General features: G+C 49.8%; 1 protein-coding gene across 8 annotated transcripts in view; it reads left to right on the plus strand.

Annotated features, from left to right (window-relative positions):
• Positions 1 to 17215, plus strand: part of RGS3 (regulator of G protein signaling 3) — a 131724-nt gene that overhangs the window by 66322 nt on the left and 48187 nt on the right. For 6 of the 8 annotated variants that reach the window (XM_028165389.2, XM_028165388.2, XM_057548397.1 and 3 more), the window contains one exon: positions 957 to 1079. In XM_028165389.2, the coding sequence (XP_028021190.2) occupies positions 957 to 1079 (123 nt within the window). Of the gene's footprint in view, positions 1 to 956; positions 1080 to 5350; positions 13827 to 17215 lie in introns of those variants that run through there. The other 2 variants (XM_007178163.2, XM_028165390.2) reach the window with 1 other exon arrangement.

Raw genomic sequence — 17215 nt, forward strand, 5'->3', positions numbered from 1 at the left:
CAGAAAGAGCTAGCCATCCCCTGCTCAGAGCGTCCTGGAGAGGATGATAACACTGGGCGTGCTCTCCCGCCCCTCCCCGCCCCCAGCACGTTCTGGCTCCTTCGGGGCGGGGCCGACTCCCTGGGTCCCAGCCGCTCCCTGGTGCCTGTAAGCTGGCCTGGATTTGACCTCATCCCGGAAGTCCCTCCAGGGAGCCAGAGCTTACTGAGGCCTTCACTTGCCAAGCACTGCGCTAGGCCCGGCTGAAAAAGGCCTTCCTAGAGGGCGATTCTAGTCTAGCTGGGGAGACAAGACTGCAGCATTTAACAAGGTTAAATAGCAAAGTGAGATTTAAATGACAGCTGTGGTAGAGCCTTGCACTCAGTTGAGCAGAACAGTCACTGATCAGACCCAGCTCACAGGTCAGGCAGTAGTGGGGCTGTACAAGGCCACACAACTGCTCTCCAAGGACTTTCCGAAGGGACCGAATCGCTGTTTGGGCACCCATCTAACCTTGGCCTTGTGATCAGATGAGTGTGCTGAGGTGGGGGAGAGGGGTTCTGTGAGCCCAGAGAGGGGTCCGTAGAGCATCAGAGGGGCGGAGACCTTGGCCCTCTGGGTCCCCCACGTGCTCCCCCAGCTGCTGCCTTGTGCTGCCTGTCCCCGGGGGTGACCTCACCATCGCAGTCGGTGGCTCTCCACAGAACTCCACTGTGTTGGGAACCACTGCCTCCCTCCCTTCCCCCAACCCGTGGGCACACGGATCGCCAGCTGGCCCCCGAGCCAGCTTCCCTGCTCGTCTGGCTGCCTCGATGTCACCGGGGATTAGTGTGCATTTGTGGCTTTTAGCGGTCACTCCCCTCCCTGCTGCAGCCTCACCCTCTGGAGCCCAGGGATGGGCTTGGGCTTGGTCCTGGGAGCCCCCTGAACCCGGGAGCAGCGCTGACTGCCCCTTTCTCTGTTTGCCCTGACATCAGAAGGCAGAGTGCTTATTCACTCTGGAAGCACACTCGCAGGAGCAGAAGAAGAGGGTGTGCTGGTGCCTGTCGGAGAACATTGCGAAGCAGCAACAGCTGGCGGCTCCGTCCCCTGAGAGCAAGGTAAGGGCCTCGCTGGTGGCCACAGCCCTGGCTGCCTGGCTCCCCCTCGGTCAGCCTGCACCCTTGAGCCTCCGAATTGAGCTTGGGACCAGCCCTGGCTTAGGACTTGGATCTGGGCAGCAAGCTCTTGGCAAGGAGGCCTGTGCTCGAACGACTCTCCCCCTTGGCGTGTCACTGGATCTACTGAGCGAGTTTGACGGTGCTCAGGTAGAGCGACAGAGCCAAATCGAGCACGACCCGTCAATTCTCGGTTCTGTTCTCCAGTTTGCCAACGGCAAGGTCTAGTTCGGGCCGCCCTCCCGGCTGCTGCCTGGCATGCGGTCCCCCTCTGCTACTGGGTGTAGGTCGTGCCCAGGGACAGCGAGCACACGAGTGTTTAACACTGGCCCGAAGCAGACAGAGTTGGGAGGGGACGTTTGCGGCAGAAGCCGTGCTGGTTCAATGCAGGCCACGGCCAGGTGGAGCCAAGTGGAGTTTTCTGGGGAGAGGGACCTGGCCAGCTGGAGCATCAGGGAAGATTAGAGACTCCCAGCTGAAGCTGATCTGGGGCAGGCACCCCCCTCGGCTGGTCCCGTGCCTGTGGAGGGCGTTGGGATCGGAGCTGGACTACAGCCTTCCCCTTGGTCCCCCGGATGCCAGCCCAAGGCACAGTTGTATTCCCCCATTTGTGAGTCACTCAGGTCCCTTCTCTTGCTGAACGTGTTGGCCGTGTTGGGATTTGGTCTGATTTGCTGCAAAGGGAGCCGTGGTGGTTGGTCGGCCGGAACCAGGGAGAAGAGGGTAAAGGAAAGCGAGCGCCAGCTGGTCAACTCGCAGGCCTCGTGCTGCTTCCTGCTGCGTTGAGGGCCGCCCTGCGCGCCATGCATATGTAGCCCAACGGGGCAGCGGGGCAGGCTGCTGAGGACGGGAGGTGGGGAAGAGGCTGCTGCGCAGCCCCTGCTGGTGGTGGCGGACGGCAGCTCCTCAAATAGTGCGTGTCTGAGAATTACGTGATCTCAGACCCGACAGTTATCTTGTTTTACACTTGCCAGGGGCAAGAATAACTGTGATGAGGGAGGACAGCGGGCACAGCATGGACTTCCAAGTCACATTCTGCTGCTGGCTGGCAGGTGACCTTGGGCAAGTCACTGTACTACTCTGTGCCTGGGTGTCCCCATCTGGGGACAGTAGTTTCTCCTCCAAAGGGTTGTTGTGCAAATTAAATGAGACAGTGCATACACAGTTCATAGCACAGTGCCTGGTATTCAGTAGGTGCTCTTGCTACACTGGCTGGTTCCCAGTCTCAGCTTCTACTCCTCAACAGAGACTTGCCAAGGCTGTAGGCTGCCTGGCCCCCTTGATCCTGGGTTGGTCACAATCAGAGACCAGGCCACTTCCTCCTCACTGGGGTGGCCGCTGGGATGTGGCATGCTTGCACTTGTGTTCCTTGGTTTTCTTGTGTTTTAGGCTTAGCTCCTCCTGATCTGGGGACAAAGTTCTTTCTGCCTCAACTTCAGAGTTTGCCGGCTCTGGAGAGTGTTGGCAACAGCCTTCTCAATGCCCTGGGGAGTCTCTCCATCTTCCGTTGGGGGGTGAGGGGGACAGTTTGAGTGACTGAAGGTAGGCTGGGTTTCTGAGACAGGCGCTGGTCGCCGCAGGGCTGCGGGCTTTGCTGACTGACCCTGGAAGGGCCCGAGGGTTTGGGGCCTGGCTTCCGGGCCACGCCAAAATATATGGGCAGCCTGGGCAGGCAACAGCTGGACGCGTCTTCAAATCAAAACTCTTTAAACGTGTGCTTAATGGAGAAGCTCTGTGTTGGGCGGGAGGAGGGAAAAGACGGAGGGCCCGACCGCTGGGGCGGCCTCAGGATTGCCCCCTCACCTGGGAACGGGCCCTGCCCAGCTGGCACACCCCACTTGGCTCACCCTCCTTGAAAGGCAGTTAGTAACCACTTTTTGTCAGGCAGGCCCCTTGGGGATCTCGCTGCCCAACCTTCCCTACCCCCATCACACCCACTGGAAGAGTCATAGCAGCTCATTCCTTCTAGTCGCTTGCAGAATGCTTCCTGAGAGAAGTTCCCGTATATAGGATTTTCTCCAGCCCCGTATGGTTCCAGGAGTGCTTCAGCAAAAAAAACCTTAACCACCGGGCCCAGGTGGCTGTCCAGCCGGCACAGGCCATCCACCTGCGCTCGGCTCCGTCAGGTCCTAGCTGCCTCGGAGGTGACCGTGAACCTCCTTGCCAAGGGCTGGGCCACAGCCCTTTTACTAGGCTTGCTGTCCTCCAGGGGAGAGAGAAGAGGGAAGGTCAAGCAGAGCTTGGACACTGGCTTCTTGCTTTGGTCAAGCAGAACACTTCTGCCTGAAATCTGTTTGGAGCCCTCACTGAGGAGCACGCCTTTTTTTTTTTTTTTTTAAACGCCTTTTCTTTGTTCTGAGACTGTTCCGCCTTCTGCTGCAGAATGGAAACCGAGGCCTAAGCCACTCCTTGTCTGCCCAACTCCAGTGCCTCTCTGGGGGAAGAGGGCTTTGCAAGGCAGCTCCCCAAACTCCTGTGCTGCCACTTCTCAACCCTGTTCCTTTCAGCAGTGTTTGCTGACACTTGGAATGTGGGATTCTTCAAACATCTCAAAAAATGCAAAAGTTCTTCCCCAATTTGCAAAACGTGATAAATGTGATATGCCCTGAACATGAAATGCTTCTGGGGAAAGACAGAGGGAATTGGAGGAAGATGGATTCAAAGGACAGTAGAGAGGCAGGTGTGCCACCCCCTGCTGTGTGACCTTTGGCAACCGCTTCCTGCCATGTTGGTCCCATCTATGCATTGGTCAGGTGGCTCTTCCCAGCTCTTCAAGCTTTGTGATTCTCATGAAAGTTGAGGACCTGGAGTCGTCCAGTTCTCCAAGATTTCTGTATAACTTGATTGCCCGTGGAGTGCGCTGCCCTTAGGGGCCAGGTCTACTCCCCTCCTGGTGGGGGGGAGGGGCAGACATAGACTTTCTGTGCTGTGTCTGAGGTGCCTGTGACCTTGGGTTGCAGTGTTGGGGTCCCGGCTGGGACAAGGACACAACGAGGCAGACAGCAGCCGACTGCATTCCTTCTCTGGGGCTCCACTGCCTTTCTCCGGCTCACTCCTGGCTGACCGCGGCAGGTGGAAGGCTGCTCCAGGTGGGCCTGCGTGCTCCCTCTTTCTGTAGAAATAAGTGGCCGGCTTCCTCTCCTCTCCCAGTTTCCTTTTTCTCACCACCCCGTTCTTCCTCATCAGCATTCTGCCCCCTTTCTTGCTTCATTGTCTATCCCTGGAGGGAAACTACCTGTCTTCTTTCACCTGGGACAACTTCTACTAAACTCCCTGACATGGGGAACGCTGCCATGCTGCTAATCTAGAATAACTCACAGGTGGTCCTATCTGTGGTTCTTAAGGCTAAGCTAATAGGGAGAGACAAATGCATATTGTGCTGGTTATTCAATCAAATATAGAAATAAATGCCTGCTCGGGGCCGGACACTAGTTTAGGTCCTTTATGGGGGTGGGCGGAGGGCTCTTGGCTGTACATTCATTGTCAGTGAACCTCCACGAGCTCCCACCACATGCACAGCGCTGGCCTGGGCAATGGACCTTTCTCGGGGTGCACCCTGAGCTCAGTGCTGGGAATGCACGGGTGAATCTGTCATATTCTTTCCTTGGGAAATTGCGGTCCAGCGGTGGAGACCGATATGCCAACAGACGGTTCAAAAATAACATAGCGAGTGATATGGGAGGCGTGAGCTCTTACCGCTCTGTGACCTCAGGCGAGGCACCGAGGCTCTCTGAGACTCAAGATTTTCATTAGTAAAGTAGATGGATGAACAGGGTTCTCGTGAGGATTAAACTCATGTAATGTGCTTAGCAAAGTGGCACACAAGAAGAACTCTGTGAATTATTATTATTATTAAAGTTATGTCTATATAGGAAGATTCATCTAGTGACCTTGCTTATTGAAGCTGAATGCTGCCGCTTTGAGCACATGTAACGACTGCTCCATGTCACTTCCTGGTAGCCACCTGCTGTATTCCTGAGACCGGGCAGGGAAACTGAGGCCTCCTGGGTGTGCTCTGGCTGTAAGACTTCTCCCAGGTGTGACACCAAGGTGCGTGCCACCTCGTCATCTCCACCAGGGCGGCTAGAGATGGGGCCCTGGAGTTGCCAGGGTCTATCTGAGCACCTTAGAAAGCAGCAGGGGCAGGTCCTGGAGTCAGGCAGCCCTGGCCCGAGTCGACAGCGAGCTAATTCCAGTTCTGTCTGGTTCCACAGAAACTGCACCCTTATGGCTCTCTCCAGCAGGAGATGGGGCCGGCCAACTCAACCAATGCTACCCAGGATAGAAGCTTTACCTCATCAGGACAGACTCTGATTGGCTGAGCAAACCCAAGGGCAGGACTCTGCTTCTGGCAACTTAACCCTTTCTTGGGCATCCCCTACCACACAGTAACCTCACCTCAACTGGACCCAAAACGGAGGACCAAGATGGTGGGCCTAGGGTCATCTGAAGGGCGTGGCGCCACGGGTGTGTGGACTGGCGTCAGAAGGGCCACAGTGGTGTGAGAGGCCCTGTGGGCAGATGCAGACTGGATCAGAAAGCCCCAGATGGAGAAGACCCAGAAACTTATTCCCTACAAGGAAGAAGGAGGTGAAATAGCATCTGGGCTACCCGTGGTTCCAGCGCCTGCCTCAGGGGCAGCAGGAGAAGTTGGGAGAGGTCAGCGCTGACGGAGAACAATGCCAAGATCCGCTGCTGCCAGAAGATATCTCCACCCATTCGCTCAGTTTTCATCTGAACTCATGCATTCATTCCTTCATTCATCAGATATTTTTAGGGCGTCTACTTTATGCCAGGCTCTGGGCTAGGAGCCGGAGATACTATGGAGAATGAGAGGGACGTGGTCTCTGCTCTTATCAAGATTTCAGTCTTAGTAGGGGAGAGAGCATTACGTAAACACCAACACACACACACACACACACACACACGGGATTACACACTGTGATCATCAATGAAGGAAAAGAAAGGATTCCTTTAAGAGAGAATATTACTAGAGATTGCTGTGTGTGGGTGTGCGGGTGTGGGGTGGGGGAGGGGAAGAGCATAACTTTTAAGCCAAGAAAGGAGTTAGCCAGTCAAGGACTTTGGAAAGAATTTTCCAGACAGATGGAACAGCCTGTGAAGAGTACCTGAGATAGCAAGGAGCATGGCGTGCTGGAGGAATGGAGGCCAGGCCGTTGGAGCTGGAGCTTAGTGAGGGGGAAGACCAAGTGGGTGGGGGCCAGATCGTACAGGGCTTTGGTGGTTAATGTTGTATGGATTGCATTTGAGACACAGTGGGAAGCCATTGAAGGCTTTTGAGAAAGGGAGTCACAGAATCTCAGGGACATTTCTAGATGTTGAGAGAACCCAAGGAGGGGCCCAAGTGGGTGTGAGGAGATCAGGTTTTTTTTGGGGGGGGGGGTCCCTTCAGTCCTCCAGGGGATGGGTGATGGTGGCCCGTCCTGGCTGATGGCTGGGGAGGCGGGTATATGAATGCCCAGACCCTCGGGTAGGGGAGGCTCTGTGATGAGAAGAGAGAGTTTCCTGTCCCTCCACCACTCTCACCCTCATCCTCCACTGTGTCTCACTCTTTCAGTGGATGCGAGTAAGGATGGGGCCTTCCTCACGGAGCCCCCTCCTGGTGAGGCCTGGGTAGGGACCAGTGCTGAGTTCCGAGAATGTCCCTGGGAGTTGGGAGTTATGGGTGCTTCAGCTGGCCAAGGTGGTCAAGTTCACAGGCCCCCAGCCTCAGCAGGGGTGGCCTATGCTGTCCCTCCATCCTGTAAACACAGCCCTCTGGAAACTGACTGGGTTTGCTTTCTGCAGAGCTCCTGAGGGTCAGGGACTGGGGCTAAGTGTGGCTCAGCACACTTAGAGGAGGCCGTCCTGCCATGAGGCTGACAAAAGGCCTACCAGGGGACGGCGGTTAGAGCTCAGCCTGCTCACTGCCTGCTGCACCTTCTGGTGCAGCCCAGCGTTGGGCAGCTTTCACACCCTTCTCTAACTGCGCAGACATAGCTCACACACAAAGGGTATGTGTAGGATCAGGGTCATTTGCATAGAAAGGGGGTCAGAGAGGCTGGACTTCAGCTTAAGAGAAGTCCCCTTGGAGCTTGGACACTCCGTGTTGTGTCTTGTAAGAGCTTCTCCGTGTCTTTAGAGAGGGGTCTTGTGCCCTGGTTTGCTCAGCTGCTTTGGCTACTTGACCCCTAAGAAGGGTGGCCCAGAAGAGAATTTGCCCCTTACCTCCCACGGATCACCCCTCCTCCCAGCCTAGGAAAGATCAGACCCGTCGCATCAGTAATCTAACGGGATCAGCCCAGTGCCCTGCCCAGCAGGGGAATAGCCTGGGCCTGAAGTGGGACAAGTGATCCGCAGTGTCTATCAGCCGAGACTCCGCCTGCAGGGTTAATTCTGAGAGGCTGAGCAGCTGAGTCTGCACAGACAGCAAGCTGCACCATGATTTCATTTGATTCCCTTACAAAATGACATTAAGGGGAGTGGGAGGCACAGGAGAATTGCCCGTCTGGGAAGACAGCGAGCTTTTCTCTCCCGGACCTGGGGACCTACCTCTGTCCACCAGACAGGTGCAGAGGACGGGGGGAGCTCTGGCAGCAGGGAAACAGAGACTCGGAATGCGGCACTTAGCCCTGGGGACAGCACTTTCCTCTGGCTTGTCCCAACAAGCTGCTGAGTGGAGCGGAAGCTCCCGTCAGGGTCCTAGACCTGGCTGGCTGCTGGGAAAGCAGACATCAGCTCCTGGAGGGCCCTGGACCCATCTTTCCAGTGACTGTCGTGAGCCACAGTGCCATCGCTGCTCTGCCTCTCAAATCGATGAGACAATTAATTTGGCTCCACGGGCTCAAGAAGATGAAATATGACCGGGTGGCCGCTGCTCCTCAGAGGCCCTGTCCATCCCAGACGTCCAGGATGATGAACGCATCGAAATCGCATTTGAGAGTCATAATCACGGGAAACATGGCCGAGCCCCTCCCTCCACATAAATCACGCTAAGAAGCTCACACAATGGTCTCTTTCCTGATGGGCCAATTGTCTTGGTGTGTGTCTCGGGGCGAGCTGGGAGCACGGGAGCACAACCATTTATTGTTGAAAAGGCCATCTGTGCGATTTGAATACAAAGTGATTCTTTAAGTTCCCCACACATCCTTTGATCCCATTTTTTTGTTTTCTTATTGTCTCAGGCTCTGGGTCTGTTGAAACTCCCAGTCTCTCCTGGAAGCAGTCATGCTCTGGTCTCTGCTGCCTGGGTCCTTGGGCCCTTTGGGAGTTGGAACCTGTTGGAAATAATGATGACATTTATTTATGTATGCCTTGTTTTTTTTTATTCTTTAGTTTAAATTCTTTTTTCATAAATTCTGCCACCCAAGCCTGAATTTCTCATACACGGCACCAAGAGCATTCTGCAGGTTGAAGGAGCAGGCAATTTCACAATGTGGGAGGGCTCCCCACAGCGAGAGCATGGGCTTCAGAGATGGCAACTGGGATCCCCAGGCATTATCTCCCTTAGACCTCCCAGCAGCCTTGTTTTATGGATGGAAGGGACTAAGACTCAGAGAAGTTAAGTGATTTATCCAAGGTCACATAACTGGTAAGAGGCCGAGCTAGTCCTCAAGCCAAGGCCTTGCAACCTAATCCATTGCTCTTTCTAAATGAAAGGTTTGCCTTTTAGGAGTGGAAGTAAGAGAAATCAATCATCTCCTCCAGGAAGAGCCAGGAGGAAGATATCCTGCATGCAGAAATCGTGGCCCTTTAAGATCCAGAGGGGATGCTTTAGGACTAATAAAAATGAGATGCCTAATTCTCTACACAGTGGAGAATAAACTTCGAGTTCATATGGCCCAGGGGTGGCCCAAGCTGAAAAGATGAATAGCTTCACACAAGATTTAAGAGGTCTGATGTGAAAGACGAGGTGGAAGTCCTGAAGACAGGCTCTCAGCAGCACTGGGGTGGTGGGGTCACCCCATCCCCCTTTTGAGTCTGGCATTCAAGAGGACCAGCAGCACAGTCTTGGGGTACCTGGCCGCAATGAACAGCGGCCGAAGGCAGAAGGGGATGGCTCAGGTTCAGGCCCAGATGCACTGAGCATGAGTACAGGAAGGAGGCCTTTGACCTCTGCCCTGTTGAGGGTGAGGAGAGAGCCTACTCCAGGTTTTGGGCCCAGATTTTGCCAGTTGACTGACTTGGAATCTCAACCCTAAGTAACTGGGTGTCAAATGGACTAGATTTCAGATATTCTCCACCCGCCGCCACCAACCCCCCCAACCCACCCACCTCCGCCAAAAACCTGTTTTCCAGTCTCTTCAGCTCTCCGCCCTCCCCTGCTTGCTGCCCGTCTGGCTGCGGAGAGACTGCCTTCTTCCCGCCTTAGTCATCTTGCTATCTTTTTTTGTTCTTAAGGAAGACAGCACAGCCTTACCCTCTATCTTGTCTTGACCTCATCTTTCTTCAAGCCTTTCTCTGAATAGGGCCACTGTCCTCCAAACTGTTCCCAGATCCTTGGTTTAAGAGTAGAATAATAACAGTAGGTAATTTATAAGTGAGTGCTTAGACCGTGAACCTGGAGCAATGCCAGGCTCTTCACCTACATTGTCTCTTTAATCCTCACTACAGCCTCGTGAGATTCTTTGTGGTCCTTACACATTTACTCTCATTATACTCAATTGATATAGGTAAGGACGCTGAGTCTTTGAGAAGAAACTTGCCCAAGGTCACACAGCCAGTGGGTGGCTTGGATTGGAACCTGGATGCCCAGCTCCAGAGCACTGGCTTTGGATTGCTCTGCTCTCCTACTTTCCAGCAGTCACGGACTATCCAAGCTGGGAGGGGTGGGGAAGCTGAGCAGTCACACTTCCTGCTTCAAGACCATCGTGGGAGGCCATGGTCCCAGCCTGCTTCTTAAGGCTCTCCCTCTGCCCTCCTGCTCTGTGCCCGCCGCTCGGCCGTACTGGATTATTTTCCTTCTCTAAATTCCCCACGCATGTTCGTGTTTAGGCTGTTTCTTCTGCCTCATGTTGCCTGCCTTCCTCTGCTGCTCCTGACACATACAGTCCTCAGCCTTCAAGGCTCCCCTGAGACACCTTTCTCAGGCGTGCATCAGAAGTCACTGCTTCCCCCTCTGTGTTCCACAGTATTTTGTTCATCTTTAGCACAGTGCGTTAGGCAGATATGTCTCACCTGCAAGACCGTGAGCTCCTTGGGAGCCAGTGGAGGTCAAAGTTTATTTATTTCTGATTCTGTTACTGCCTGGTCCTTGGTAGGTGCTCAGTAGATGTTGTAGAATTGGATTGGGCCATGCAGTTCAAGCCTCTCACGTTCTGGAATCTAGACGAGGAAACTGAGGCTCAAAAAGGGGAAGTGACCTGGCCAGGTTCGTGGGACAAGGTAGTGGCAGAGCCAGGACTAGAACGCAGGTCTCCTGACTTTCTTGGCTCAGAGCTTTTTCCACTGCACCTCAGCTTTGTAAGACCAGAGCCTGGATCCCCACTTGGCCTTAAGCAATCTAATCTGGCCAGACTCACTTAAGGGTTATAGATGCCACCATATCCACGCTGACTTCTGGGCAGCCTCAGAGGGAAGGAGACCCTTCTGAGACCCAGAACTGCTCCTATGGTTCTCTTCCCTGGGTTTGTGGAGCTCCCTTCTCACTGAGCTCCCTTGCCTTCAGAGAAAACCAGAGTAGGATTCTGAAGATCTCGGTTCAAATCCTGATTTTGCTTGTAACTCACTGTGTGACTTTGGGCAAATTACTTCACCTCTCTGATCATTTGTTTCTTTACCAAGAAAAATGAGGGAGTTGAATTTAGGTGATCTCCAGGAATCATCTTCAAAGCCTCAGGACTCTAATAACAGGTTAAAAGAAAAAAGAAATCAGACATTTTGGTCTTCACATTGAAACAAGAGTGTATGTGTGTGAATATATGCAAATGTTGTACGTGGTTAATATTCATCATGTACTTGAGACAAATAAGTATACTTATGGACCTTATACAGGAAGGGGTCCTCATCACAGGCACTCAGATTGTAAGCACAACCCTGCTTCCTTCCACCCAAATGTGCCTCCTTCAGGCTCGCCCCAGGGAAAGCGGCAAGGAGCTTTCAAACCTAGAATCTTCCCCTGGCCCTTCTTTTTTCCTGCTCACAGGACTCTTGTTTTAACTTCACATATATAGGTATACACATATGTTCTTTAATCGGACTCCTGGTCTATGGCATAAAGCTAACTTTCAGTGGAAGTAGTGAGAATCTGTGTGCAGTGCCTTTAGTTTCTAGTGTGGTCAGAAGTCTCCTTCAGACTCTTCCCCAGAAGTTGCCACTGACTTTTTCATTGCCTTTAATGTATATCTTCTTTTGCTCAAACACTACTCAGGGTAAATTTTCTAAAACAGTGTCTTTTAAATGTTAGTCATTTTCCATTTTGGTTAAATTCTATCACAATATAGGTTTCTGCTATTTCTCCTCGTGGGAGAAAATTAAGTGTTCAGTAGGCTAGCCTAGGAAGCTGACCACCATTTATAACACAATTTTCAATGGGAAAATGCATTCTGAGACCCGTCATCAACTCTCAGATGATTTGGGAATACAGCTCAACACACACCACAAAGCAGAGAATATAATATTTATTTCATGAGTGACTAGAATTTTGATAGAACCACAGAATCTTTGAGTGTGGAACTGTAAAGCCTCCTCCCTCCCCCACCAGGATCAATCGATTAACAAGCTGATTTGTAGAAACCAAGACCAAGAGAGGGGCAAGAACTTGGCCAGGGGCCCGTAGTTGGTGCTAGAGCTGGAACTAGGACCCACCGCTCAGCGCTCCCCTTCAGGGGCCTTTGAAGAGTCTGCCAGGTTGGGGACGGGGCGGGGCACAGACTGTCCTAGAGACACTTGTCATCTCACTCGGCTGTGTTGTCATTAGGAAAAGTAAGTCACCACTTTGGGCTGTAATGGAAATAGTGAGAAATAGCCCTGCCAATGGTGTGGGGAGAGGTTGTCTAGTCAGCTGGCTTGTCTATAAATTCCCAGTGCGTTCTTGCTGGAGCGGAATGAATGGGGCTGCTGTGTTTTACCTGGAGCTCTGAGCAGGGCAGGGCTGGCGGAGACGCTCCCAGTTCTAAAAATAGTAGTGGGATTGGAGCTGAGGGGAAGAGGAAGGGGCTCCTTCGGGAGCTGGGTGGGACGCCTCACCCCCTTCCTCTTCCTGCCAGGCCCTCTGTGAGGAAGCACCATCGATTCAGAGAATTTAGATCTGGGAGGGTCCTGGAGCCACCAGCGCTCACGGCCCCTCCTCACACAGAAGAGGAGACCCTGGAGGCCCGGAGTGGGGAAAGGACTGGCCAGCCATCCCCAGCCCAGGGGGAAGGTCCCAGATGGTAGGCTGTTTTCCTCCTGCTTTTAGCAGGGCGGCAGCAGGCCGGGCGAGGTTTTCTCTCCCTGCCACTGGGAGCGCACAGGGCCTGGGAACTCCTGGGGCCGGATGTGGTTAGGCTTCCTGAATGTCGCCCAGCAGGCGAGGAGTCCCTGGCTAGTCTGCCCTGAGCCCTGACCTCAGCCAACTGGCCTGCCAGCGCCACGCCTTCCCCTTGCCGTTGTCCCCACCCTTGCTGATTTGTCCTTCTGTCGCCCCCTAGACTGTCTGCAGGGAGGGAGGACAAGGGCCCGCATAGAACCAGCCTGCAGGACAGAGGGCCTAGTGGCTTGGGACCTTTCTCTGCCCATCCCCAGGAACAAGCAGGGGCAGCTAAGGTAGAGGCAGGGGCCTGATTCAGAGGTAGGCAGGCCAGGGTTCAAATCCCAGCTCTGCTTCTCACTGGCTGTGGGATTACTGGCACGTAACCTAGCCTCTGTCAAATGAGACAAGGACATCTCTCTCACAGGGTTCTCCTGAGGAGTAAGGGGAATGGTCTGTGCAAAGTGCCTGGCATGTAGTAGGTACAGACAGCCCTCCGCATCTGCGGGTTCTGCTTCCACAGATTTAACCAACCGCAGATAGAAAAAAAAAAAAACAATATTCCAGAAAGTTCCAAAAAGCAAAACTTGAATTTGCTGAGCTGGCGACTATTTACATAGTATTTCCGTCGTACAACTATTTACATGGCATTTACATTGTATTAGTATTATAGGTAATCTAGAGATGATTTAAAGTATATGGGAGGGATGTGTGTAGGTTCTATGCAAATACTATGCCATTTTATATAAGTGACTTGAGCATCCCTGGATTTTGGTATCTGCTGGGGGTCCTGGAACCACCCACCTCCCACCCCACAGGATACCAAGGGACGACTGTGCTTAGTGGCAGCTGTTATTGCCAGATCAAGTGTGAACATGTGCTTGACTCTGCAGCCCCCTTCTTTGGCCCTCCACCCATGAGGGCATGGCAGGTGTGGGTTTTTTTTTTTTTTTGAATGCAGTTGACTTTTGTTGTATTGTTACAAAGGTAATTCATGTTTATTATGAAGAAAACATTTAATACAGTTGAAACAGGAGAAGGAAATGAAGTTCACCCTTAATCCCAACACCCAGAGATAACCACTGTTAACATTTTGGGGTGTATCCTGTCAGGCATTTGTTTATACACACATATACGTTTGTGTGTATAAACAAATTGCAAATTGGGGTTGCCCATGCACACAGTTTTCTAAGTTGCTTTTTTCCATTTAACAATGTAGTGTATCCACGTTTCCATGTCAATAAATGTGCTTCTACAACATCATTTTTAGTGCCTATAGAGTATTTCATTGTGTAGATGAAACAAGTTTTATTTAAAAAAATCTCCAGTAGGTCAACTTTTGGTTGTTGCCAATATTTCATTGTTACAAAAACCTGAGATAAAAACCTTTATAGCTATATCCCCAGCATCCAGTGTACATCTTTGACCCACCGCAAATACTTGTTGATAAATGAACGTTTTGTTAGAATAAATTCCTGGTACTAGATGAAAGGGTATATATTTGTAAAAAAGGCTCTCGATACCTATTGCCAAATTACTCTCCAGAATGATTGTACCAATTTATAATCCCAGTTAAGATTGACCAATTCGTCCTGCTTTGCCCCAGACTCTCCCTTTTTAACGTGGAAATTCTTGTTCCTGGGAAACCCCTCAGTCCCAAGGAAATTGAGACAGTCTGGGTAAGAGACCATTTCCCCACACACTCACCAACACTGTGCATTGTTACAGTTTTTAGTAGGTTCATTTCTTTGAGTACTAGAGATGTTGGATGTTTATATGCCTTTTAGTTATTTACATTACCTCTTTTGTGAGTAGCTTGTTCAGATCTTTTGCCCATTTTTCTGTTGGGCTGCTTATAGTTTATTAATTCACAAGAGCTCTTTATAAAATAAGGATATTTGTATATTAACCTTTTATTTTTTTAAACTATAGGTGTTTCTGATTTATAGGTAGTCATATCTGTAAATTGCTTTGGTGGCAGCTTTAATGAAGTATTATTCACATATCATACAATTTATCCTTTTAAAGTGTACAACTCAGTGGTTTTTTAGTATATTCACAGACTTGTGCAACCGTCACCACAGTCAATTTTAGAACATTTTCAATATTTCCAGAAGAAACCATACCCTTTAGCTATCACCCACCCATTCCCCCATCTCCTCCAGCCCTACACAACCACTAATCCACTTTCTGTCTCTATAGATTTGTTCTGGACATTTCCTATAAATGGAATCATGTAATATTAAGTCTTTTGTGACTGGCTTCCTTCATTTAGCATGAGGTTTTCAAGGTTTATCCATGTTGTAGCATGTATCAGGACCTTATTCCTCTTATGGTGGAATAACATTCCATTGTATGGCTATACCACATTTTATTTATTCAGTCATCTGTTGATGAATCTTTGGGTTGTTTCCACCTTTGGGCTATTATGAATAATGCTGCCATAAATGTTTGTGTACAAGTTTTTGTGTGGACGTATGTTTTCATTTCTTTTGAGTATATACATAGGAGTAGAATTCCTGGATCAAATGGTAACTCTTTTTAACTTTCTGAGGAACTGCTAGACTCTTTTCCAAAGTAGCTTCATGATTTTACCTTCCCACCATCAGCGTACAAGTATTCCAATTTCTCCACATTCTCTCTAACACTTGTTATTTTCCTGTTTTTTTAAAATCATAGCCATCCTAGTGGGTGTGAAATAGCATCTCATTGTGGTTTTGAATTGTGTTTTTCTGATGACTAATATCATATTTATAAATTAAAAAAAATATTTTTTTGCCTTTAGTGTTGTGGTATCCACCCCAGGGTTATACAATATTCACTTCCCCCCACACCTTGAACTTTATGGTTTTATTTTTCAACTTTTAACATTTAGTCTATCTGGAATTTACTTTGGTATATGGTATGAGCAAAAATGCTTTTCATTCTTTCCAAACAGTTATTTGCTCCAGTGCTTTTACATTATACTAGGATAAGTATCCTCTCATTACTCTTTTTAAAAAATAATCCTGTTCTCACATATTTGTTCTTTTATTTTTTTTAACATCTTTATTGGAGTATAATTGCTTTACGATGGTGTGTTAGTTTCTGCTTTATAACAAAGTGAATCAGTTATACATCTACAAATGTCCCCATATCTCTTCCCTCTTGCATCTCCTTCCCTCCCACCCTCCCTATCCCATCCCTCTAGGTGGTCACAAAGCACCGAGCTGATCTCCCTGTGCTATGCGGCTGCTTCCCACTAGCTATCTATTTTACATCTGGTAGTGTATATATGTCCATGCCACTCTCTCACTTCGTCCCAGCTTACCCTTCCCCCTCCCCGTATCCTCAAGTCCATTCTCTAGTAGGTCTGTATCTTTATTCCCGTCTTGCCCCTAGGTTCTTCTGACCAATTTTTTTTTCTTTTTTTTCTTTTTTCTTTTTTTAGATTCCATATATATATGTTAGCATACGGTATTTGTTTTTCTCTTTCTGACTTACTTCACTCTGTATGACAGTCTCTAGGTCCATCCACCTCACTACAAATAACTCAGTTTCGTTCCTTTTTATGGCTGAGTAATATTCCATTGTATATACGTGCCACATCTTCTCTATCCATTCATCTGTCGATGGACACTTAGGTTGCTTCCATGTCCTGGCTATTGTAAATAGAGTGCAATGAACATTTTGGTACATGACTCTTTTTGAATTACGGTTTTCTCTGGGTATATGCCCAGTAGTGGGATTGCTGGGTCGTATGGTAGTTCTATTTTTAGTTTTTTAAGGAACCTCCATACTATTCTCCATAGTGGCTGTATCAATTTACATTCCCACCAGCATTGCAAGAGGGTTCCCTTTTCTCCACACCCTCTCCAGCATTTATTGTTTGTAGATTTTTTGATGATGGCCATTCTGACTGGTGTGAGATGATATCTCATTGTAGTTTTTTTTTTTTTAAAGTAACTATTTTTTTTTTAAAATTTTATTTATTTATTTATGGCTGTGTTGGGTCTTCGTTTCTGTGCGAGGGCTTTCTCTAGTTGCGGCAAGTGGGGGCCACTCTTCATCGCGGTGCACGGGCCTCTCACTATCGCGGCCTCTCTTGTTGCGGAGCACAGGCTCCAGACGCGCAGGCTCAATAGCCGTGGCTCACGGGCCTAGTCGCTCCGCGGCATGTGGGATCCTCCCAGACGAGGGCTCGAACTCTTGTCCCCTGCATTGGCAGGCAGACTCTCAACCGCTGCGCCACCAGGGAGGCCCATCTCATTGTAGTTTTGATTTGCATTTCTCTAATGATTAATGAATATTTGTTCCTTTAAATGCAATTCAATATAATTTTATTCAGTCCCCACCTCCTCCCTGCCTCTCCCCCCCAAATCTCATTGAGATTTGCATTGTAATTACATTTAAAAATATACATCAAAAAGGGGAGTTTTGAAGTCTATACAACACTGTCTTCCCATCCAGGAATAGGATTATGTCTCTTCATTTATGCAAATCTTCTTTTAAGATTTCCGAAGTAAAGTTTTGAAAAAAAAATTTCTATACTGGTCTTGTACATTTGTTGTTAAACTTATTTGAGGAAATTGAAAATTTTTATTTATATTACAAATGGGAATATTTATTTATTTGCATTACATATATTCCT

The sequence above is a fragment of the Balaenoptera acutorostrata genome, chromosome 6 (assembly GCF_949987535.1).
Source record: "Balaenoptera acutorostrata chromosome 6, mBalAcu1.1, whole genome shotgun sequence".
Lineage (NCBI taxonomy): Eukaryota > Metazoa > Chordata > Mammalia > Artiodactyla > Balaenopteridae > Balaenoptera > Balaenoptera acutorostrata.